The sequence below is a fragment of the Panulirus ornatus genome, chromosome 12, assembly GCF_036320965.1.
Source record: "Panulirus ornatus isolate Po-2019 chromosome 12, ASM3632096v1, whole genome shotgun sequence".
Lineage (NCBI taxonomy): Eukaryota > Metazoa > Arthropoda > Malacostraca > Decapoda > Palinuridae > Panulirus > Panulirus ornatus.
The window spans coordinates 16,150,775-16,176,460 of record NC_092235.1 but is presented as its reverse complement, the minus strand read 5'-3'; the positions used below and the strand labels follow the sequence as shown (position 1 = coordinate 16,176,460).

Below are 25,686 nucleotides of genomic sequence, written 5' to 3'. Positions count from 1 at the left end.
GGGTGTTTTGAAATGGTTTGGTCACATAGAGAGAATGAGTGAGGAAAGATTGACCAAGAGGATATATGTGTCGGAGGTGGAGGGAACGAGGAGAAGAGGGAGACCAAATTGGAGGTGGAAAGATGGAGTAAAAAAGATTTTGTGTGATCGGGGCCTGAACATGCAGGAGGGTGAAAGGAGGGCAAGGAATAGAGTGAATTGGAGCGATGTGGTATACTGGGGTTGACGTGCTGTCAGTGGATTGAATCAAGGCATGTGAAGCGTCTGGGGTAAACCATGGAAAGCTGTGTAGGTATGTATATTTGCGTGTGTGGACGTATGTATATACATGTGTATGGGAGGGGAGGATTTCCAGCCCCCCGCTCCCTCCCCTTTTAGTCGCCTTCTACGACACGCAGGGAATACGTGGGAAGTACTCTTAATCCCCTATCCCCAGGGATATAATCTATCTATATATATATATATATATATATATATATATATATATATATATATATACACACCCATACATATACATATGCATAAAATAAAAAAGTACATGTACATATACAAACATATACATATACACAGATGTACATATTCATACTTGCTCCTCCTGAATCCATTCCCGGTGCCACTCTTCCCTACAGGAAACAGCATCGCTGCCCCCTGCTTCAGCGAGGTAGCTCCAGGAAAACAGACAAAAAAGGCCACATTTGTTCACACTCAATCTCTAGCTGTTATGTAATGCACCGAGAACATAGCTTCCTATATACATCCAGGTCCCACAGACCTTTCCATGGTTTACCCCGGATGTTTCACATGCCTTGGTTCAGTCCATTAACAGCACATCGACCCCAGTATGCCACATTGTTCCAATTCACTCTATTCCTTGCACGCCTCTCCTACTCTTGTATGTTCAGGCCCCGATCACTCAAAATCTTTTTCACTCCATCTTCCAACTCCATTTTGGTCTCACACTTCTTGTTCCCTCCACACCTGACTCATATACCCTCTTTGTCAACCTTTCGTCACTCATTCTATCCATTTATCTCCCTCACCACCCCATCCATAAACAACTTAAACAACCATGGTGACATCACACACCCATTCCACAGACTGACCTTCCATGGGAACCAATCACTTTTCTCTCTTCCTACTCGTACACATGCCTTACACCCTTGATAAAAACTTCTCTGCTTCTAGTAGCTTACCTCCTACACCATATAATCTTAAGACCTTCTATAAAACATCTCTGTCAGTCCTATCATACACCCTCTCCAGATGCATAACTGCCACATATAAATCCATCTTTTTTTCTAAGTATTTCTCACATTCTTCAAAGCAGACACGTGATCCATACATCTTTTACTGCTTCTGAAATCACACTACTACTCCCCAGTCTGATGCTCTGTAGCTGCCTTCACCCTTTCAATCAATACCCTCTCACACAGTTTACCAGGTATACTCTCCAAAGTTATGCCTCTGTACTTTGAACACCCACTTTTATCCCCTTTGCTTTTATTCAGTGGCACTATACATGCATTCTGACAATCCACAGGCACATACATTGAATATCCTTACCAACCAATCAGTGACAAAGTCACCCCCTTTTCTTCATAAATTCAACTGCAGTACTATTCACTCCTGCTGCTTTGCCAGATTTCATCTTCTGCAAGGCTTTCACCACCTTTTATTTCTTCTCCAAACCACTCTCTATGACTCACTTTTCACACCACCCAGACCCAAACACCTTACTTGTAATCAAAGTCATTTCCCCTCTTAGGGGCAATCATAGCCAAGCAGTTAGTGTTCCCAACTACCATGCAAAAGGTCCTGGGTTCAAATCCTTACTGTTTTAAAGCATTTTGTGTGAACGAATGTGGCCTTTTTTTGTCTGTTTTCATGGCACTGCCTTGCTAAAGCATGGGATAGTGATGCTGTTTCCTGTGGGGTGGGGTAGCACTAGAAATGGATGAAGGCAAGCATGAATATGTATATATGTATACTTCTTTGTATTTTTTTTTTTTTTGTGCTTTGTCGCTGTCTCCCGCGTTTGCGAGGTAGCGCAAGGAAACAGACGAAAGAAATGGCCCAACCCACCCCTATACACATGCCTTGATTCAATCCACTGACAGCACGTCAACCCCGGTATACCACATCGCTCCAATTCACTCTATTCTTTGCCCTCCTTTCACCCTCCTGCATGTTCAGGCCCCGATCACACAAAATCTTTTTCACTCCATCTTTCCACCTCCAGTTTGGTCTCCCTCTTCTCCTCGTTCCCTCCACCTCCGACACATATATCCTCTTGGTCAATCTTTCCTCACTCATTCTCTCCATGTGACCAAACCATTTCAAAACACCCTCTTCTGCTCTCACAACCACGCTCTTTTTATTTCCACACATCTCTCTTACCCTTACGTTGCTTACTCGATCAAACCACCTCACACCACACATTGTCCTCAAACATCTCATTTCCAGCACATCCATCCTCCTGCGCACAACTCTATCCATAGTCCACGCCTCGCAACCATACAACATTGTTGGAACCACTATTCCTTCAAACATACCCATTTTTGCTTTCTGAGATAATGTTCTCGACTTCCACACATTCTTCAAGGCTCCCAGAATTTTCGCCCCCTCCCCCACCCTATGATCCACTTCCGCTTCCATGGTTCCATCCGCTGCCAGATCCACTCCCAGATATCTAAAACTCTTCACTTCCTCCAGTTTTTCTCCATTCAAACTCAACTCCCAATTGAATTGACCCTCAACCCTACTGTACCTAATAACCTTGCTCTTATTCACATTTACTCTTAACTTTCTTCTTTCACACACTTTACCAAACTCATTCACCAGCTTCTGCAGTTTCTCACATGAATCAGCCACCAGCGCTGTATCATCAGCGAACAACAACTGACTCACTTCCCAAGCTCTCTCATCCCCAACAGACTTCATACTTGCCCCTCTTTCCAAAACTCTTGCATTCACCTCCCTAACAACCCCATCCATAAACAAATTAAACAACCATGGAGACATCACACACCCCTGCCGCAAACCTACATTCACTGAGAACCAATCACTTTCCTCTCTTCCTACACGTACACATGCCTTACATCCTCGATAAAAACTTTTCACTGCTTCTAACAACTTGCCTCCCACACCATATATTCTTAATACCTTCCTTTGTATGTGTATGATGATATTTATTTATTATTTATATTTATTATACTATGTCGCTGTCTCCCGCGTTAGCGAGGTAGCGCAAGGAAACACACAAAAGAATGGCCCAACCCACCCACATACACATGTATGTACATACACGTCCACACACGCACATATACATACCTATACATTTCAACTTATACATGTATATACATACACAGACAAATACATATATACACATGTACGTAATTCATGCTGCCTTTATTAATTCCCGTCGCCACCCCGCCACACATGAAATGACAACCTCCTCCTCCTGTGTGTGCGTGAGGTAGCGCTAGGAAAAGACAACAAAGGCCACATTCGTTCACACCCAGTCTCTAGCTCTCATGTACAATGCACCGAAACCACAGCTCCCTTTCCACATCCAGGCCCCACAAAACTTTCCATGGTTTATCCCAGACGCTTCACACGCCCTGGTTCAATCCATTGTCAGTACGTCGACCCCGTTATACCACATCATTCCAATTCACTCTATTCCTTGCACACCTTTCACCCTCCTGCATGTTCAGGCCCTGATCACTCAAAATCTTTTTCACTCCATCTTTCCACCTTTAATTTGGTCTCCCACTTCTCGTTCCCTCCACCTCTAACACATATATCCTCTTTGTCAATCTTTCCTCCTCATTCTCTCCATGTGACCAAACCATTTCAAAGCACCCTCTTCTGCTCTCTCAACCACACTCTTTTTATTACTACACATCTCTCTTACCCTATTATTACTTACTCGATCAAACCCCCCCACACCAAATATTGTCCTCAAACATCTCATTTCCAGCACATCCACCCTCCTCCCCACAACTCTATCCATAGCCTACGCCTCACAACCATACAACATTGTTGGAACCACTGTTCCTTCAAACATACCCATTTTTGCTTTCCGAGATAATGTTCTCGACTTCCACACATTCTTCAATGCTCCCAGAACTTTCGCCCCCTCCCCCACACTGATTCACTTCCGCTTCCATGGGTCCATCCGCTGCCAAATCCACTCCCAGATATCTAAAACACTTCATTTCCTCCAGTTTTTCTCCATTCAAACTTATCTCCCAATTGACTTGACCCTCAACCCTACTGTACCTAATAACCTTGCTCTTATTCACATTTACTCTCAGCTTTCTTCTTTCACACACTTTACCAAACTCAGTCACCAGCTTCTGCAGTTTCTCACATGAATCAGCCACCAGCGCTGTATCATCAGCGAACAACAACTGACTCACTTCCAAAGCTCTCTCATCCACAACAGACTGCATACTTGCCCCCCTTTCCAAAACTCTTGCATTCACCTCCCTAACAACCTCATCCATAAACAAATTAAACAACCATGGAGACATCACACACCCCTGCCGCAAACCAACATTCACTGAGAACCAATCACTTTCCTCTCTTCCTACACGTACACATGCCTTACATCCTCGATAAAAACTTTTCACTGCTTCGAACAACTTGCCTCCCACACCATATATTCTCAATACCTTCCACAGAGCATCTCTATCAACTCTATCCTATGCCTTCTCCAGGTCCATAAATGCTACATACAAATCCATTTGCTTTTCTAAGTATTTCTCACATACATTCTTCAAAGCAAACACCTGATCCACACATCCTCTACCACTTCTAAAACCACACTGCTCTTCCCCAATCTGATGCTCTGTACACGCCTTCACCCTCTCAATCAATACCCTCCCATATAATTTACCAGGAATACTCAACAAACTTATACCTCTGTAATTTGAGCACTCACCTTTGTCCCCTTTGCCTTTGTACAATGGCACTATGCAAGCATTCTGCCAATCCTCAGGCACCTCACCATGAGTTATACATACTTTAAATAACCTTACCAACCAGTCAAGAATACAGTCACCCCCCTTTTTTAATAAATTCCACTGCAATACCATCCAAACCCACTGCCTTTGCCGGCTTTCATCTTCCGCAAAGCTTTTACTACCTCTTCTCTACTTTCCAAATCATTTTCCCTAACCCTCTCACTTTGCACACCACCTCAACCAAAAGCACCCTGCATCTGCCACTCTATCATCAAACACATTCAACAAACCTTCAAATTACTCACTCCATCTCCTTCTCACATCACCACTACTTGTTATCACCTCCCCATTACCCCCCTTCACTGAAGTTCCCATTTGTTCCCTAGTCTTATGCACTTTATTTACCTCCTTCCAAAACATCTTTTTATTCTCCCTAAAATTAAATGATACTCTCTCACCCCAGCTCTCATTTGCCCTTTTTCACCTCTTGCACCTTTCTCTTGACCTCCTGCTTCTTTCTTTTATACATCTCCCAGTCATTTGCATTATTTCCCTGCAAAAATCGTTCAAATGCCTCTCTCTTCTCTTTCATTAACAATCTTACTTCTTCATCCCACCACTCACTACCCTTTCTAATCTGCCCACCTCCCACGCTTCTCATGCCACAAGCATCTTTTGTGCAAGCCATCACTGCTTCCCTAAATACATCCCATTCCTCCCCCATTCAGTGAAAAGATGTTCTTTGAGAATACTATAAAACTACATGTCATATTTGAAATCTGCTGTTTTAAGATTAAGCTGAAAAAAAATCAGTCTCCTCCATAACAGACCTGGAGGACTATCAACTTGACATAGAAAAACAAACAAGGAATGCTTGTCAGTCCTTCTCATATGTAAATGATGACCAACCCTTGTCTTTTGAACTGTATTTCATTGTAGTATTTATCATAGGAATATTCTTGATTGTAGCAAGTATTGCAGCTGAAAAATGTGAACTGCTGGTAGGATGAAAACTAAATAAAACTTTTCATCATATTTTTCAGGTCGCTTGGAGTTGGCACAAAGATAGGCTATAAGTTGTTTTCTCTGAACACAGTTGATAAAGTTGAGCAGATTTGTGATAATGGTGAGTATCTCTTAATTTTCATTTGTTGAAAGGGGAATATTGAGTGATATGATGCATGGAGGAGATGCAGCATGGGATGTATATGGGAGGAAGCATGTCCGGTAGATATTATTGATTTATAAGTTGATACATAGACCACTTTGCTGTTTTCAGTATTTTGAGATTCTACGTTTGGTGATATTTACTGATTCTGATGTTACATCAAGCTTTATGAAGCAGAGCAATTTTTGTGTACAAGACAATCTTAGACCCCTGTCATGGTATATGATACTGCTGATAGTATTCCTTTAATGGTTTGTGTACAAACTTGTGATATAATTTTTGTTTCTGCACACCACGTTGAAAATTCTCTTTAGATTGACATTGAACACTTCTATGATGATCATCCCTGTCAAGTGAATCCTGTTTGTGTAGGTGTGGAGTGAGCTTCTGTCTCTATTGTTATTTTTGCCATTTTTGTTTGGGCTGTGGAAATAAAACTGCTGATTATATCAAGATAGAACTTTCCCATAGTTTGAAGTGTTGAGTAGATGTAGTACTATTTCATACACATCAAAATGTTTAGTTTAGTATCTCAGCACTGGAGTTCATTTGAGGTAAATACACACATTCTTTTGGCCAATGTTTTGAACTTAAGAGTGATCTAGGAATGGCATATGTAGGTGCATGCATGCAGTAACAACTTTTTATCGTGATACATGAAGAAATCATTGTTATACTTCATTTTCATCAATTGCTTAGTATTTTCCTGACAGCTTTTAAACTGATTAGGTATTGGCTGAAACAAGTGTATATTTACAGTCACAGGCTAAGGTCAGCTTTATATTAGTGTGGGATGCTTATGAATACACCTCAGAAAATGCTTGTATGTTTTTTCTTAATTGTGTACTGTTTGCAGAAGCATCATATACAGAATAAGATGTATTTCCTTATGTACTTTAGGTTCTTTTTATTTGTGGTTCATGATAATCTGTCTGTCTTGTTTTAGCTGTTTTTATAGTATTTCAAGTGTAGTAACAATAAGAGGTTATTTCACTGTCACCACTTTTTGTGTATGGATTATGATAAAGATCCTACAGTGACAAGAAACACACCCTTGTGATTTTAACATATACACACAGAATAGATTACTCAAAGTTGAATGATAAGTACCACCATAGGAAGACTATCCCCGGGGATAGGGGAGAAAGAATACTTCCCATATATTTCCTCTATGTCATAGAAGGTGACTAAAAGGTGACAGACTGGGGGGTGGAAATCCTCCCCTCCCGTTTTTAATTTTCCAAAAGAAGGGACAGAGAAGGGGGCCAAGTGAGGATGTTTCCTCTAAGGCTCAGTCCTCTGTTCTTAATGCTACCTTGCCAGTGCAGGAAATGGTGAATATGTATGAAAGAAAATAATGAAGACTTTCATAGGTATGAATGCAGAACCACAACTTTACAAAAGTGATGCTGTTTTCAGCTTGTAGTTATAAGGTACATCACATAAACCACATACTGTACTGTTATTTGCTGAAGGGTGTGTAGGTCATTCTTTTAAGGCACTAAAATGTCATGGCACTATTGTGATCTCCCTTTTGCTCTTCTTGTGCTTAATGAAAGTGAAACCTAACCAGGAGTGTTTATGACAAATTTGATTCTGACCAGTGTCTTTGAAATCATGGGCTCTAGATAATGAATTTAATGTTGTATATAATACTTTTAAGGTTTGCAAATGGTTTGGCCATTTAGGACACTTGGATGGTGATGTTTGACAAGAAGTCAACAGTGTACTTGAAAGTATAAAAAGAGGAAGACCTCTGAGGAGCTAGACAGATGCCTTCATTCTTTATTGTGTTTTCTTAATATCAACTGTGTTTCATAAGTGTTCCCTTCCCTTTCTCTGTTTTGTCCTCAAGAAGAAAGCAAGGTTTCACATACCTGCATCAAAGATGATACAAGCATTCCACCATGAACGCTTCTTTCAAACTACTCTTTCAGTTCTTCCCATTCACCAGGGGCTTCCCATTTCATCTTCCCAAATTATCATCATATACAGCAGCTAGTTTTCTTGAAGTGAAGCTGTTTTTATTTTGTGATACCCCATTTCTTTGACCCTCTTGCCACAGTGTTCATCTATAGTCAGATATGTTAGATCTTCTCCATGGCATTTGAAAATGTTTCCTTGCCCTGCAATCCTGTTCACGTCTTACCTAAGTAGAGAATGGTCAGATGAACTCTGTATGGGCTTCCATCAATGGGCAAGACTCTTAACTTCAACTGGGAATAAATCTCAGCTGATACCACCCATACTTTCTTATGATGACTGTACAAAGTATTGGAAGTCAGGAATAACCAAAGTTGGGGTAAAGTATAGAACAAGGAAATAGAAAGGTTTATAAACTAAGTATTCAAGTGTTGTACAGTAAGTATATGGGTGGTGTGGACAGGTTTGACCAGTTATGTAAATAAGCCCAGAACAGGAAGAGCATACAGGAGTATGGATTCAAATAGTACATCTGGGAGTAATGACATTGATTCATGCCCTGGTTTATGCTAACTGGAATTCGGTAAGAGTCATTCAATCCTGTGCTAGTTGGGTTCTGCCTAATTAACCATAATTGGCATTTTGTTAGATGAGGCTCCTGTAGCTTGATCAAGGAGATAGGAAACTTACATATTTCACTGAAGCTGTGTTTTTCAAAGGGTGAGAAGCAAGTGGGAGTTACCTTTGGATGAAGATCATCCCAAATTTCATGATGGTTGGGTTGGAATGATTTAGCCAATTAACATGGCTCCCCCATGACTCGACCATTGCTATGTCATGAAGCAGTAGGGAACCAGGGTCCTGTGTTGGGCGGGAACAATGTATATCCCTGGTAGGGCCATGCTTTTCATATGAAGAAAAGTAAGAATTGATATAAAACACCATGTTTTCAGGAGCACCTAAGGTTGGGTTTCTCCACTTTTTTTTTTTTAAGACCAAATTTGTTTTCCCTTGATAATGATTTTTGGATATTCAGGGCAGGAATTAAAGTGAAACATTTTTTGGGCCCACCTCTTGTATACAGAGAAAAATAGCTAGTCTAACCTTTTTCTACTTTAGTTTACCTCTTCCTCTGTGCTCTTACTTGTCATGTAGTCCAGGGCACATGCACCCAGAGCTCCTGGCTTGCCTTAAGGATTTTGTTAAACAAAATCTTGTTCTCTGATTCATGATCTGGTTGGCATTCTGATGGTTTAATGTGCTTGTTGATGTTTTTGGTGATAGCAGGCCTAACCATAAGTAGAATGTATATTTTTTAGCGGAAAAAAGAAAAATAGGTGTTGTGGGATGCAGTCATTCACATTTTCTTTCCTTGACTTCTTTAGAGGTAAAATGTGTTGATGCATGCTGAATTATTTGCAAATACTCTGGTCTCTCTTTGCTTCCACATATTCTTGTATGAAAGACAAGACATTAATCTGTGAAAGTTGATGTCTTATGGTTGAAATATTAGCGTCCGGCATGCATGATAGTAAGGAAGCATGCAACTATCAAATTGTGCATAGATCAGGTTACAAGAAGCAGGTAAGGCAGTCCTTTGGTGAAGGCATAAATGATTACTATGATAGTGAAGCATTAAAATGAAGTATGTAACAAAAGGAGAAAGTATTGATTGTGTGAATGAGTGGTAAATGCATATTTTTGTCATTAAGAAAAAAATCTTCATCGTTGTATACATTATCTGATTAATGGTATTTTTCTGTGATCCTCATTCATACTATCCCATCTATCCCCCACAAGAAAAGGTGTAGTCATACCTGTATTTATGGCACTAGTTCTTGTTTTACTTTTCCTCATCCTTTTTTCTAGGTATATTTGCTTGAAGGACACTGATTGTTTTCAGAACTTAACATTTTTCTTATGATTAAGTAGATGACAAGTGCTTCATCTCTTTCATACCAAATCACCATGCAGAATTCTATACAAAAGCATTGAAGAATAATGATGCCGCATCTTTGTGTAGTTACCCTTAGTGGTTGAAGAATTTAGTTAAGGTTTTATATGTTCTGTTAGGTTCCAAATATGGGAAATGATTGACTGGGTATAAAAAGAACAAAAAAATTTCACTTCATGTCAGTGCATCATGAGAATAAGTCATTTATTTTCTATGCTGCTCTTGATGCAAGAGATCAGTCAGGCATTTGTATGTGTATGTTTGCATATCCCGATTATAATGGCTCATAATTTTTTTACTTTTTATGAAAGTGAATGAAGACACCTGTATAGTTGAGCGGCTCTTCTCAAGCAGCTTGGTGGCAGTAGTCAGTTTATCTTCACCACGGAAGTTAAAAGTTTGTCACTTCAAGAAAAATTCTGAAATATGTAACTACAGTTACCCCAACACCATCTTGGCTGTTAAACTAAATCGTGCGGTAAGTAAACTCATCAACCTTTTTTTTTCTTCATTTGAGTTATGAACAAAGGCTGTTACATTACACAAATGACTAATTATTTGAAATTACCTATTTGTATGGGGAGGGAGCTTTACACATGTGGGGTACCATCTCTTTAGCACTCTCTTCTGTCATACAACCTCTTGAATTTACATATGCTGTATGCAGTAACGATGTCCTCAGTCAGTCTGTTCCTTTCATTCACCACTCTTATGCTATTAAAGCTTTTCTTTACATCCTTGTATACAAGTTGCTAACTTAGTTTTATATTATGTTCCCTTGTCGCTCTCTCCCTCTATCTCTCAAAGTACTGTCCAATTTTTCGATCTCTCAAAAACATAAAGGTCATGATGAGATCACCCCTCAGTTTCCTCCTTTCCAAGGTTGTAAATTTCAAGCCTCTGGCATTTCCCAGTAGCTTAGCTCTTCAGTCTAGTACCATCTCTGTTCCCTCTATTGGACTTTCTCCATGAGTTCTTTGTGCTTATTTAGGTGCCTTATGTATTATGTGAATAGCTTGCTTGATAATTCTTTATATTCTCTGAAGCTATTTTGATATTTGCCAGCATACAGTTTGTCTTCTCATCTATTCATCTGGGATGGGACTCTAGTAACAGGTTAGTGATGATGACTACTGCCCTCTCACACACACAGTCTTGAAGCATATTTCTGTCTTCGTAATAATCTTATTGAAGCCATCTTTTACTTTGTGCCATCCTCATTACATTGCTAAGGTTGAATTTCATCATCCATGTTTCATACCAACTTTGGAGACTATATAGGTCCCCTTGTCAACTGATGCAATCCTCCTCACTTTTCACTTCTTTCATGACCTTTGCATTATCTTCATACATATTTAGGTAGGATTGCTAACCTTCAGGGAAGTCATTACTATAGATCAAGAAGTGTAATGGTCCCAGAAGTACACCCTGTGACATTCTACTGGTCACCTGAAACTATTTGGAAAAGGTTCCTCTGACATGTCCTTTGTTTCACTGAGATAATCTATCTAATGGAGGACTTCTCCCTTATTCCTGCTTGGTGATTGAGCTTTGTAATCAGCCTCTTGTATGACAGAATCAAATGCCTTCTTGCATTTCAGATTCAGACAGTGTGCCAAGCCTTCCCCTTTGTCCATGACTAGGTTCACACTCATAAAACTGTAGTAAAAGATGACCTTCTCTCCCTAAAACTTTGCTGTCTTTCACGAAGGAAATTCCTCCTCAACTGAAAGTTATCGTCTTGCTTTCTAATAATCTTTTCCAGAACCTTGAGGTAATACAGGAGTTTAAGAGAGAGGGGCAAGTTTGGAGTCTGTGGGGACATGAGAGAGCCTGGGAAGTGAGTCACTTGTAGTTTGCTGATGATAAAGCACTGATGGTGGATTCTAGTGAAAAATTGCAGAAGTTGGTGACTGAGTTCAGAAGTGTGGGAAAGAAGTGGGTGTGAATGTGAATAAAAGCAAGATTTTAGGTTTAACAAGTTTGAGGGACATGTTAGTTTGAATATAAGTTTAAATGGAGAGAAATTGGAGGACGTGAAGTGTTTTAGATATCTAGGAATGGACATGGAAGTGAATTATAGTATGTGGGGAAAGGTTGAAAGGTCTTGGAAGCATGGAAAGATGTGTGGAAAGAGAGAACCTCATCTGATAGGGCAAAAATGGGTATGTTTGAATGCTTGTATGTGAGGCATGGGATATAGATAAGTGTGTGCAGAACAGGGCAGATGTGTTGAAAATGAAATGTTTGAAGACAATATGTGGTGTGAGGTGGTTTGCTTGAGGATGTAATGGAAGGGGAAGAGAGTTGTGTGGTAATAAGAAATTTTGAGTGTGGTTTAGAGAGTAGAAGGTGTACTGTAGTTGTTTGCATATATGGAGAGAATGAGTGAGGAAAGGTTGACAAAGAGGATAAATGGGTCAGAAGTGGAGGGAAAATGGAGAATGGAGATACCAAACTGGAGATGGAAAGTTAGAGGGAAAAAGATTTTGAGCGATCAGGGCCTGAACATGTAGGAGGGTTAAAGGCGTGCATGGCATAGAGTGAATTGGAATGATGTGATATACTGGGGTCACTGTGCTGTCAGTGGACTGAACCAGAGAATTTGAAGCATCTGGTGTAAACCATGGAAACTTTTGTGGGGATTGATTGTGGATAGGGAGCACTGGTCTCAGTGCATTACACATGACAGCTAGAGAATGGATGTGGCCATTCTTTGTCTTTTACTATACGTAGTACTTCTACCGTAACATTGACATCACTGAACATTCCTGCCTTCTCTGCAGTGATGGTGGGGGTGTTTTGTTCTCTCACCTCATTTAGTCTTCCTAAATTTATTTTTGCTGTATTCTTTACACACACACACACACACACACACACACACACACACACACACACACACACACACACACACACACACACACGGGCTGTCACAAGGTATGATAACCACTGAATTCTACCATTTTTCTTTTTTTTTCAAGTTATTATGCCTGCCAAAGTACCTCCTGGATAGATGACTCCAAAGCAAACATCACCCTAATCAGATCTACCCTTATGTCCTAATTATATGAGGAGAATTTAGATCAGCTGATGATGAGAATGAGAGCACATGCATATATGAGTGTGTGTGCATGCACTTTTTATCTTGATAATTTGATAATTTCACAAAACATCTTCAAACTTTTTTGAGGTGATATATACTTCATTTCCCCATCTTGTCTTTTCCTTTTGGATGTGGTCTCTAGTCTTGATATATTGAAACCACACCAGATTAGGATTGAATTTGAAACAAAAGCTCTACTAATAATTATAATTTGAATTTGAAACAAAATCTTTACTACTTTTGGCTTTGTGTTAGATATTATTGTCCTAGCAGACATAGCTAATTTCCCTTGCTTATTTTAAGTTCTATATTTTACTTGGCTCAGGCGGTGCTAAAAGTCTTAAATTGTTCCCCCAAATTAATGATAAAAGTAATGAAGATTTTTGGCATAAAGATAGTTTCAAGAGGAGAACTTAGATCAACTGATGATGACATTGAGAGCACATGCATTCATAGATGTCTTTGTGAGTACAAGTATGCCAGCATTTTTTATGTGAGGAAGGAAAGAGAGTAAGAAGGAGAGGTATTTTTTGTAGACTTTTTCTTGCATCTTAGATATGATAACTTATGCATGTCTGTACAGAGGTGTTACAATTTGTTTTAGATATTTTTAGCATTAATTGTGAACTGTTGATATATTTGTTTTTTACAGAGACTGGTTGTATGCTTAGAAGAGTCATTATACATCCACAACATTCGAGACATGAAGGTCCTCCACACTATCCGAGACACTCCTCCTAATCCTACGGGTCTCTGTGCTCTTTCCATTAGTAATGACAACTGCTTCCTGGCCTATCCAGGATCAAACACAATAGGTCAAGTACAGATCTTCGATGCTCAAAATTTGGTAAGGATGGATTTAAAAGTTGATTATACTTTTATCAAGATAGGAAAGGTTCTTCTGATTATTGTATATTTCAGTTACATGTTTGGATATCATACCAGATGACCTAGATCAGCCATAACTAAAGTAGAGGGATTCCCCTTTTCAGACCTTAACATGTGAGCCAAAGGTTTAACTCTTAGGTACAACAAAATCCTAAACTTGCCATTATAGTATTCATTGTAAAATTTCATGCTACCCAGCTTCACATCCTCCTGTCACCCTTAATCATTACTGTCATCAGTATCCAGATTCCTTGAAAAACTGATCCACAACATTCAAGCAAAATGGCCTGCTCTCACCCACACAGCTTGGCTTTGGGTCATGTCATCCTCAGATTGATGGTACTTGACACCACCCTCCACAAAAATGACAAAAAGTTTTTAATTAGCTTCATAGCTGGTCACCAAGCTAACTAGTGCCACTCACAAAGGCTTCACCTACACAACCCTGAAACTCTACAAGGGGGTGCCCTAGGGTGCAATGCTCTCTCCATTGCGCTAGGGAGCAGTGCTTTCTCTGTCACACAATTATGAAATTGGTTCACAAAAAAAAAAAAAAAAAAAGAAAGCCTGCTTTTCTGCTGAAATTCTCCATCACAGACAAGACATAAATTCATCGTCAACTCAGTGCACATATATGGCATTATTATGCACACCACAAATATCAACACAAAGGCAGTTGAATAACTAAACACCCTCAGAACACTTACTGGCACCAGTTTTGGACAAGGAAAAGAATCTCCTGTTATGCTCAAGAAACAGTTCAATTGCTTCACCCTGACCTATGCTCCCACTGCCTGGCCGTCCACCCTGTCAAAAGCAAGCATAACAAAACTGCAAACCACTGAAAACAAGGCTCTCAGATCTGTCGCTGGCTGTCTGGCGACCACAAATATTCAGTACCTGCACAATGAAACAGAAAACACATTCAATAGAATCTCACTTCATTAATTTTGCCATTTTATTGTTTTGAAACAGCACTAGACTCCTCCCACCAAATGTACTCATAACCAAGCACAAACCCACGGATAGAAAAACTTACCTTGCTTCAACAATATATGACATGCACAAAATAAATGTTTCGTAAGAAAATGAGAAGCACTAAACAGCTGCCTTTCCTACCCAGTCTTAAGCTCCACAAAACCTATCAGACATAAACCCATCTGAAACTACACTCCCTGGGCATGTAAGAGGTACACTTTCTTTGTGTTCTAGAAACCGCCCGTCTCTGCATCATTAAGAAAAGACTTGGTAGATACTTCACTACATGCCCACAACTTTCATCATTTGTGCCTCCATAGTCAAAAATAACAATTTGCAGATTATTCTCTTTGAATTATCTGAATACCCTCTAGCTTTTACTACACTATTCTGTGAGTTTCTGATATCTTCCACTGTCACAAACAGCCTCCTCGAAAGGACCCAGTGAACTATTGCTGTTCAAGATCCTTTGTATTACAAACACCGACTGAGTGTATTGTATGACAAGACAAGATGCATGGTCAATGCAGAAGACACTGAACACATGCGTGAATTGTCCTGCATTCACTTCATAGAAACCTTCTCACTTCAATGAAAACTCCTCATTGCATCTTGTAGATTTCCTCATATTCTGTATATTCATAGCACCTTCCAGAGAACATGTCACTTACATCATATAGTTCTTCCGAGTCCCTCTGTTTCTGCAAAATTTCTCACGTCTTCAAAAATTTTTCACATTGTAACAGTAGAAGGAGGGAAGACATCTTCTCCCAACTTTCACTCATGAGCTTTTTTTTTTATAAGTTAAGGAAACTTGTGATTTTGGATGTTATTCATTTGAGTTATGTGTTTTATTTAGCTAAAGATAGAAAGGGGTTTGTGCCATAGAATATACTGTATACCCTGTTTTTGGTCTGTGTGATAAAGATTTTAGATTGAAAGGGGTAGATTCTCATAAGTTTTTGATTAATGTCTGTTCTTTGTATGTCTCATGTTGATATACAGTATAGTAATATTGCATAATTATCTTCCCCAGCAAGCTAAAACAATGATACCAGCACATGACAGTCCATTAGCAGCCATTGCCTTTAATGCATCAGGTACAAAGGTAAGCTTTTTAATGTTGTTATAGTCACATTTTGTGTAGTAGTTATGATTTTAACATAGATTTGAGCCAAGAACACTTATTCTGAAATTCCTGCTCAGGATTCAGTTGGCCAAGCAGCTCTGTAGAAGACCAATAAATAATCATGTATATTGGATACACAACCACCAATGACTGAATATATTGTATGCAGCAGTTGATATTTGATACTAACAAAGTCCCACCATATTGTCACGGTCTGCCAATGTGTGGTATTAGCTTACACTTCTTGGTTAATGATCTGTTAGTTTCCAAGGTCAGTTTGCCTCACTAACCATGAGATATATCTTGGACCTCCAGGGACCATAGACTTCATAGCTCCCTATGTAATTAATGAGCAAGCTATAAGCCATTCAACTTCCTTAGCTGCCTGGCATAGCTTGTCCTGGGTCTACTCTCTGACCAATCAGCAACCTTTCCTCAGGAATGCTTGTCAGTAGGGATACATCTCATTATTCTTCAAGTTACAGTGCTGGTTTGCTGTGATTTGCCAGCTTTTTTTCATCCTAGCATAGATAAACCTCATTCTCTGGGACAGTGGATGCTATTGTTATTTGTTGAAATTGTTGAGGTTTGTTATAGTTCAGAAACTGCTGAACATGTATGTGTATGTGATATGCATATCGTATACTCTGCTGAGAGTGTATGCACATTTGGTGTGCTTATCATAAGCACTGCTGAGAATTTATTTGCCCACTTAAGACGTGTATGTGTTTACTGTATAGTCATTTAGTATATGCATAGCATTACAACTTACAACCTTTACCCATGAGTCCCTCAAGTGTTTGCATAGGTTGCATATTCTTCCTCCCTCTTTTTTTCATGTTCTTTGCAGAGGAGGCTCTGTAGATGTAAGGGTCCTTTATATGTGTGTGTGTTTGTGTGTGTGTGTGTGTGTGTGTGTGTGTATGTGCAGGGTGGGGGGGGGATACTCATAGGAAGAGACTAAAATGATGTTGTCCCAGAGATTATACTGATTCAGAGTCCTAGATTGAATGTCAGCCAGTCAGGCTTTTGCCATTAGGAGTCTGCTCCTCATTGACCTTGGTTATCATTTTGATAGACAATAGGCTCCCTTACCTTAATCATGGGGTTTTTCTTTTTTCTTTTCATAGAGACTATTTTCATCTCAGGGTTATGTGTATGGATGCAACTTATGGGTGAAAATCAACCCCATGTCTTATTGGGCTGGTTGGATCACCTAGTGGGGTCATGTTTAAGACCGAGTTGGGAGGGTAGTTGTTTAGTACCCTTGTTGGATTATTTTAGTGTATGTAATGTGCCAGTGTTAAGTTTGCTGAGGGTGGAAGGATCTGTAAGTTGAGGTTGCTGAAGTGTGAAGAAGGGTTAGGCTTTTTGTTTCTGTTTGGGGTTTAGTTGTTGGGAGGGGTTTAGTGCTTTTGCCAAGAAATGAGAGCTGAGCATATTGAGATTGGATTATATTGAGAGGATCTTTGTTTCACTGTGTCAGTGCTAAGTATTTGTGGTTGCTAAGCAGCCAGTGATTGTTCACTGCTCTATTTTGTGTGTTTTGCATCTTTGTTATATTTGCTTTTGAGATGGTGGGAGACCAGGCAGATGAAGCAGATTTTAGCATAGAACAGATGAATTGTTTATAGAGGATACTAGTATTTTTTTTTTTTTTCCAAATCTGGTTCCAGTTAGTGTTCTGAGGGCACTTTGTTTGTGTGTTGCTTTTGTGATGATGTTATTGGTATAGGGGATGAATGTCATATACATTTTCTCCATTCAGACTCAAAATATAAAACTATTTACTTATTTTCTGCTTCAGGGGTACCTTTATGAGGCTTTGCAGCACTCAGGAAGGTGACCACATTCACTGGTTAGAACCATGGGTGAAAAAGTGTTGTGTTGTGTGCTTGCTCATGTTGAGGGAGTGCAGGGCAGTTGAGTAGTAAGTGCTCAGAATTATCTGCATCGTTAAAGTATCATGGACATAAAGGGTCTTGGAATATGTTGAAATGGTGTTTGCAGTGGTATAGCAATAGGTGATGTCTAGAGCTTATGTGGGCGAGTATGACTCCTGTTTGTCTTGGGAGTGTGGTTTCTGATGGATGTGTCTGGTGTGTTGGAGTTTAAGACTGAGTTAGGACATTAGTTGTTTAGTGCTTGTTGGGTTATTTCAGTATGTATGTGTTTTGCTATCCCTGGGGATAGGGGAGAAAGAATATTTCCCACGCATTCCTCATGTGTTGTAGAAGGCGACTAAAGGGGACGGGAGCGGGGGGGCTAGAAACCCTCCCCTCCTTGTATTTTAACTTTCTAAAAGGGGAAACAGAGGAAGGAGTCACGCCGGGAGTGCTCATCCTCCTCGAAGGCTCAGATTGGGGTGTCTAAATGTGTGTGGATGTAACCAAGATGAGAAAAAAGGAGAGATAGGTAGTATGTTTGAGGAAAGGAACCTGGATGTTTTGGCTCTATGAGTGAAATGAAGCTCAAGGGTAAAGGGGAAGAGTGGTTTGGGAATGTCTTGGGAGGGAGTAAAGTCAGGGGTTAGTGAGAGGACAAGAGCAAGGGAAGGAGTAGCACTACTCCTGAAACAGGAGTGGTGGGAGTATGTGATAGAGTGTAAGAAAGTAAACTCTAGATTGATATGGGTAAAACTGAAAGTTGATGGAGAGAGATGGGTGATTATTGGTGCATATGCACCTGGGCATGAGAAGAAAGATCGTGAGAGGCAAGTATTTTGTGAGCAGCTGAATGAGTGTGTTGGATTGGCGGAATGCTTGCATAGTGCCATTTTACAAAGGCAAAGGGGACAAAGGTGAGTGCTCAAATTACTGAGGTATAGGTTTGTTCAGTATTCCTTGGAAATTATATGGGAGGGTATTGATTGAGAGGGTGAAGGTATGTACAGAGCATCAGATTGGGGAAGAGCAGTGTGGTTTCAGAAGTGGTAGAGGATGTGTGGATCAGGTGTTTGCTTTGAAGAATGTATGTGAGAAATACTTAGAAAAGCAAATGGATTTGTATGTAGCATTTAGGGATGTGGAGAAGGCATATGATAGAGTTAATAGAGATGCTCTGTGGAAGGTATTAAGAATATATGGTGTGGGAGGCAAGTTATTAGAAGCAGTGAAAAGTTTTTATCGAGGATGTAAGGCATGTGTACAGGTAAGAAGAGAGGAAAGTGATTGGGTCTCAGTGAATGTAGGTTTGCGGCAGGGGTGTGTGATGTCTCCATGGTTGTTTAATTTGTTTTTGGGTGGGGTTGTTAGGGAGGTGAATGCAAGAGTTTTGGAAAGAGGGGCAAGTATGCAGTCTGTTGTGGATGAGAGAGCTTGGGAAGTGAGTCAGTTGTTGTTCGGTGATGATACAGCGCTGGTTGCTGATTCATATCAGAAATCGCAGAAGCTGGTGACTGAGTTTGGTAAAGTGTGTGAAAGAAGAAAGTTGAGAGTAAATGTGAATAAGAGCAAGGTTATTATGTACAGTAGGGTTGAGAGTCAAGTCAGTTGGGAGGTAAGTTTGAATGGAGAAAGACTGGAGGAAGTGAAGTGTTTTAGATATCTGGGAGTGGCTTTGGCAGCGGATGGAACCATGGAAGCGGAAGTGAATCATAGGGTGGGGGAAGGGGCGAAAATTCTGGGAGCCTTGAAGGATGTGTGTAAGTCGAGAACATTATTTCGGAAAGCTAAAATGGGTATGTTTGAAGGAATAGTGGTTCCAACAATGTTGTATGGTTGCGAGGCATGGGCTATGGATAGAGTTGTGCGTAGGAGGGTGGATGTGCTGGAAATGAGATGTTTGAGGACCATATGTGGTGTGAGGTGGTTTGATCAAGTAAGTAATGTAAGGGTAAGAGAGATGTATGGAAACAAAAAGAGTGTGGTTGAGAGAGCAGAAGAGGGTGCTTTGAAATGGTTTGGTCACATGGAGAGAATGAGTGAGGAAAGATTGACCAAGAGGATATATGTGCCAGAGGTGGAGGGAACGAGGAGAAGTGGGAGACCAAATTGGAGGTGGAAAGATGGAGTGAAAAAGATTTTGTGTGATCGGGGCCTGAATATGCAGGAGGGTGAAAGGTGTGCAAGGAATAGAGTGAATTGGAATGATGTGGTATACCGGGGTCTATGTGCTGTCAATGGATTGAACCAGGGCATGTGAAGCATCTTGGGTAAACCATGGAAAGTTCTGTGGCCTAGATGTGGAAAGGGAGCTGTGGTTTCGGTGCATTATTACATGACAGCTAGAGACTGAGTGTGAACGAATGGGGCCTTTGTTGTCTTTTCTAGCGCTACCTCGCACACATGAGGGGGGGAGGGGGTTGTTATTTCATGTGTGGCGAGGTGGCGATGGGAATGAATAAAGGCAGACAGCATGAATTATGTACATGTGTATATATGTATATTTCTTTTTGTGTATATATATGTATCCGTTGAGATGTATAGGTATGTATATTTGCGTGTGTGGACATGTATGTATATAGATGTGTATGTGGGTGGGTTGGGCCATTCTTTCGTGTTTTCTTACACTGCTTTGCTAATGCAGGAGACAGTGACAAAGCAAATGAATAAGAAAAAAAGGTATTTATTATTTATTCATTTATTTTGCTGTGTCGCTGTCTCCCGCGTTAGCGAGGTAGCGCAAGGAAACAGACGAAAGAATGGCCCAACCCACCCACATACACATGTATATACATACACGTCCACACATGCAAATATACATACCTATACATCTCAATGTACACATATATATACACACAAAGACATATACATATATGCACATGTACATAATTCATACTGTCTGCCTTTATTCATTCCCATTGCCACCTCGCCACACATGAAATAACAACCCCCTCCCCCTCATGTGTGCGAGGTAGCACTAGAAAAGACAACAAAGGCCCCATTCGTTCACAGTTTCTAGCTGTAATGTAATAATGCACCAAAACCACAGCTCCCTTTCCACATCCAGGCCCCACAGAACTTTCCATGGTCTACCCTAAACGCTTCACATGCCCTGGTTCAATCCATTGACAGCACGTCGACCCTGGTATACCACATCGTTCCAATTCACTCTATTCCTTGCACACCTTTCACCCTCCTGCATGTTCAGGCCCCGATCACTCAAAATCTTTTTCACTCCATCTTTCCACCTCCAATTTGGACTCCCACTTCTCCTCGTTCCCTCCACCTCTGACACATATATCCTCTTTGTCAATCTTTCCTCACTCATCCTCTCTATGTGATCAAACCATTTCAAAACACCCTCTTCTGCTCTCTCAACCACACTCTTTTTACTTCCACACATCTCTCTTACCCTTACATTACTTACTCGATCAAACCACCTCACACCACATATTGTCCTCAAACATCTCATTTCTAGCACATCCACCCTCCTGCGCACAACTCTATCCATAGCCCACGCCTCGCAGCCACACAACATTGTTGGAACCACTATTCCTTCAAACATAGCCATTTTTGCTTTCGAGATAATGTTCTCGACTTCCAAACATTCTTCAAGGCTCCCAGAATTTTCGCCCCCTCCCCCACCCTATGATTCACTTCCGCTTCCATGGTTCCATCCGCTGCCAGACCCACACCCAGATATCTAAAACACTTTACTTCCTCCAGTTTTTCTCCATTCAAACTTACCTCCCAATTGTCTTGACCCTCAACCCTACTGTACCTAATAACCTTGCTCTTATTCACATTTACTCTTAACTTCCTTCTTTCACACACTTTACCAAACTCAGTCACCAGCTTCTGCAGTTTCTTACATGAATCAGCCACCAGTGCTGTATCATCAGCGAACAACAACTGACTCACTTTCCAAGCTCTCTCATCCCCAACAGATTGCATACTTGCCCCTCTTTCCAAAAGGCAACTAGAGGGGACAGGAGCGGGGGGCTAGAAACCCTCCCCTCCTTGTATTTTAACTTTCTAAAAGGGGAAGCAGAAGAAGGAGTCACGCGTGGAGTGCTCATCCTCCTCAAAGGCTCAGATTGGGGTGTCTTAATGTGTGTGGATGTAACCAAGATGAGAAGAAAGGAGAGATAGGTAGTATGTTTGAGGAAAGGAACCTGGATGTTTTGGCTCTGAGTGAAACAAAGGTCAAGGGTAAAGGGGAAGAGTGGTTTGGGAATGTCTTAGGAGGGAGTAAAGTCAGGGGTTAGTGAGAGGACAAGAGCAAGGGAAGGTTTAGCACTACTTCTGAAACAGGAGTGGTGGGAGTATGTGATAGAGTGTAAGAAAGTAAACTCTAGATTGATATGGGTAAAACTGAAAGTTGATGGAGAGAGATGGGTGATTATTGGTGCATATGCACCTGGGCATGAGAAGAAAGATCATGAGAGGCAAGTGTTTTGGGAGCAGCTGAATGAGTGTGTTAGTGGCTTTGATGCATGAGACCGGGTTATAGTGATGGGTAATTTGAATGCAAAGGTGAGTAATGTGGCAGTTGAGGGAATAATTGGTATATATGGGGTGTTCAGTGTTGTAAATGGAAATGGTGAAGAGCTTGTAGATTTCTGTGCTGAAAAAGGACTGATGATTGGGAATACCTGGTTTAAAAAGGGAGATATACATAAGTATACGTATGTAAGTAGGAGAGATGGCCAGAGCGTTATTGGATTACGTGTTAATTGATAGGCGTGCGAAAGAGAGACTTTTGGATGTTAATGTGCTGAGAGGTGCAACTGGAGGGATGTCTGATCATTATCTTGTGGAGGCTAAGGTGAAGATTTGTAGAGGTTTTCAGAAGAGAAGAGAGAATGTTTGGGTGAAGAGAGTGGTGAAAGTAAGTGAGCTTGGGAAGGAGACTTGTGTGAGGAAGTACCAGGAGAGACTGAATACAGAATGGAAGAAGGTGAGAACAAAGGAGGTAAGGGGAGTGGGGGAGGAATGGGATGTATTTAGGGAATCAGTGATGGCTTGTGCAAAAGATGCTTGTGGCATGAGAAGTGTGGGAAGTGGGCAGATTAGAAAGGGTAGTGAGTGGTGGGATGAAGAAGTAAGATTATTAGTGAAAGAGAAGAAAGAGACATTTGGATGATTTTTGCAGGGAAATAATGCAAATGAGTGGGATATGTATAAGAGAAAGAGGCAGTAGGCCAAGAGAAAGGTGCAAGAGGTGAAAAAGAGGGCAAATGAGAGTTGGGGTGAGAGAGTATCATTAAATTTTAGGGAGAACAAAAAGATGTTTTGGAAGGAGGTAAATAAAGTGCGTAAAACAAAGGAACAAATGGGAACTTCAGTGGAGGGGGCTAATGGGGAGGTGATAACAAGTAGTGGTGATGTGAGAAGATGGAATGAGTATTTTGAAGGTTTGTTGAATGTGTTTGATGATAGAGTGGCAGATATAGGGTGTTTTGGTCGAGGTGGTGAGCAGAGTGAGAGGGTTAGGGAAAATGATTTGGTAAACAGAGAAGAGGTAGTAAAAGCTTTGTGGAAGATGAAAGCCGGCAAGACAGCAGGTTTGGATGGTATTGCAGTGGAATTTATTAAAAAAGGGGGTGACTGTATTGTTGACTGGTTGGTAAGGTTATTTAATGTATGTACGACTCATGGTGAGGTGCCTGAGGATTGGTGGAATGCTTGCATAGTGCCATTGTACAAAGGCAAAGGGGATAAGAGTGAGTGCTCAAATTACAGAGGTATAAGTTTGTTGAGTATTCCTGGTAAATTATATGGGAGGGTATTGATTGAGAGGGTGAAGGCATGTACAGAGCATCGGACAGGGGAAGAGCAGTGTGGTTTCAGAAGGGGTAGAGAATGTGTGGATCAGGTGTTTGCTTTGAAGAATGTATGTGAGAAATACTTAGAAAAGCAAATGGATTTGTATGTAGCATTTATGGATGTGGAGAAGGCATATGATAGAGATGATAGAGATGCTCTGTGGAAGGTATTAAGAATATGTGGTGTGGGACGCAAGTTGTTAGAAGCAGTGAAAAGTTTTTATCGAGGATGTAAGGCATGTGTACGTGTAGGAAGAGAGGAAAGTGATTGGGTCTCAGTGAGTGTAAGTTTGCTGCGGCAGGGGTGTGTGATGTCTCCATGGTTGTTTAATTTGTTTATGGATGAGGTTGTTAGGGAGGTGAATGCAAGAGTTTTTGAAAGAGGGGCAAGTATGCAGTCTGTTGTGGATGAGAGAGCTTGGAAAGTGAGTCAGTTGTTGTTCAGTGATGATACAGCGCTGGTGGCTGATTCATGTGAGAAACTGCAGAAGCTGGTGACTGAGTTTGGTAAAGTGTGTGAAAGAAGAAAGTTGAGAGTAGATGTGAATAAGAGTAAGGTTATTAGGTACAGTAGGGTTGAGGGTCAAGTCAATTGGGCGGTAAGTTTGAATGGAGAAAAACTGGAGGAAGTGAAGTGTTTTAGATGCCTGGGAGTGGATTTGGCAGCGGATGGAACCATGGAAGCGGAAGTGAATCATAGGGTGGGGGAGGGAGCGAAAATTCTGGGAGCCTTGAAGAATGTTTGGAAGTCGAGAACATTATCTCGGAAAGCAAAAATGGGTATGTTTGAAGGAATAGTGGTTTCAACAGTGTTGTATGGTTGCGAGGAGTGGGCTATGGATAGAGTTGTGCGCAGGAGGGTGAATGTACTGGAAATGAGATGTTTGAGGACAGTATGTGGTGTGAGGTGGTTTGATCGAGTAAGTAATGTAAGGGTAAGAGAGATGTGTGGTAATAAAAAGAGTGTGGTTGAGAGAGCAGAAGAGGGTGTTTTGAAATGGTTTGGTCACATGGAGAGAATGAGTGAGGAAAGATTGACCAAGAGGATATATGTGTCAGAGGTGGAGGGAACGAGGAGAAGTGGGAGACCAAATTTTAGGTGGAAAGATGGAGTGAAAAAGATTTTGAGTGATCGGGGCCTGAACATGCAGGAGGGTGAAAGGCGTGCAAGGAATAGAGTGAATTGGAATGCTGTGGTATACCGGGTTCGACATGCTGTCAATGGATTGAACCAGGGCATGTGAAGCATCTTGAGTAAATATATGTTATTTAATAATATATTTATATTTATTATTTATTTTGCTTTGTCGCTGTATTGGTGATGTGAGAAGGAGATGGAGTGAGTATTTTGAAGGTTTGTTGAATGTGTTTGATGATAGAGTGACAGATATAGGGTGTTTTGGTCGAGGTGGTGTGCAAAGTGAGAGGGTTAGGGAAAATGATTTGGTAAACAGAGAAGAGGTAGTAAAAGCTTTGCGGAAGATGAAAGCCGGCAAGGCAGCAGGTTTGAATGGTATTGCAGTGGAATTTATTAAAAAAGGGGGTGACTGTATTATTGACTGGTTGGTAAGGTTATTTAATGTATGTATGACTCACGGTGAGGTGCCTGAGGATTGGCGGAATGCGTGCATAGTGCCATTGTACAAAGGCAAAGGGGATAAGAGTGAGTGCTCAAATTACAGAGGTATAAGTGAATGTTGGGGTGAAGAGGGTGGTGAGAGTAAGTGAGCTTGGGAAGGAGACTTGTGTGAGGAAGTACCAGGAGAGACTGAGTACAGAATGGAAAAAGGTGAGAACAATGGAAGTAAGGGGAGTGGGGGAGGAATGGGATGTATTTAGGAAATCAGTGATGGATTGCGCAA

The 25,686-nt window shown here is 40.8% G+C and overlaps 1 protein-coding gene across 3 annotated transcripts in view; it reads left to right on the top strand.

The window, feature by feature from the left end:
• LOC139751799 (WD repeat domain phosphoinositide-interacting protein 2-like) overlaps window positions 1-25,686 on the top strand; it is a 136,514-nt gene that overhangs the window by 47,189 nt on the left and 63,639 nt on the right. For all 3 annotated transcript variants that reach the window (XM_071667349.1, XM_071667348.1, XM_071667347.1), the window contains 4 exons: window positions 6,014-6,096; window positions 10,327-10,493; window positions 13,771-13,965; window positions 16,021-16,092. In XM_071667349.1, the coding sequence (XP_071523450.1) occupies window positions 6,014-6,096; window positions 10,327-10,493; window positions 13,771-13,965; window positions 16,021-16,092 (517 nt within the window). The remainder of the gene's footprint in view (window positions 1-6,013; window positions 6,097-10,326; window positions 10,494-13,770; window positions 13,966-16,020; window positions 16,093-25,686) is intronic.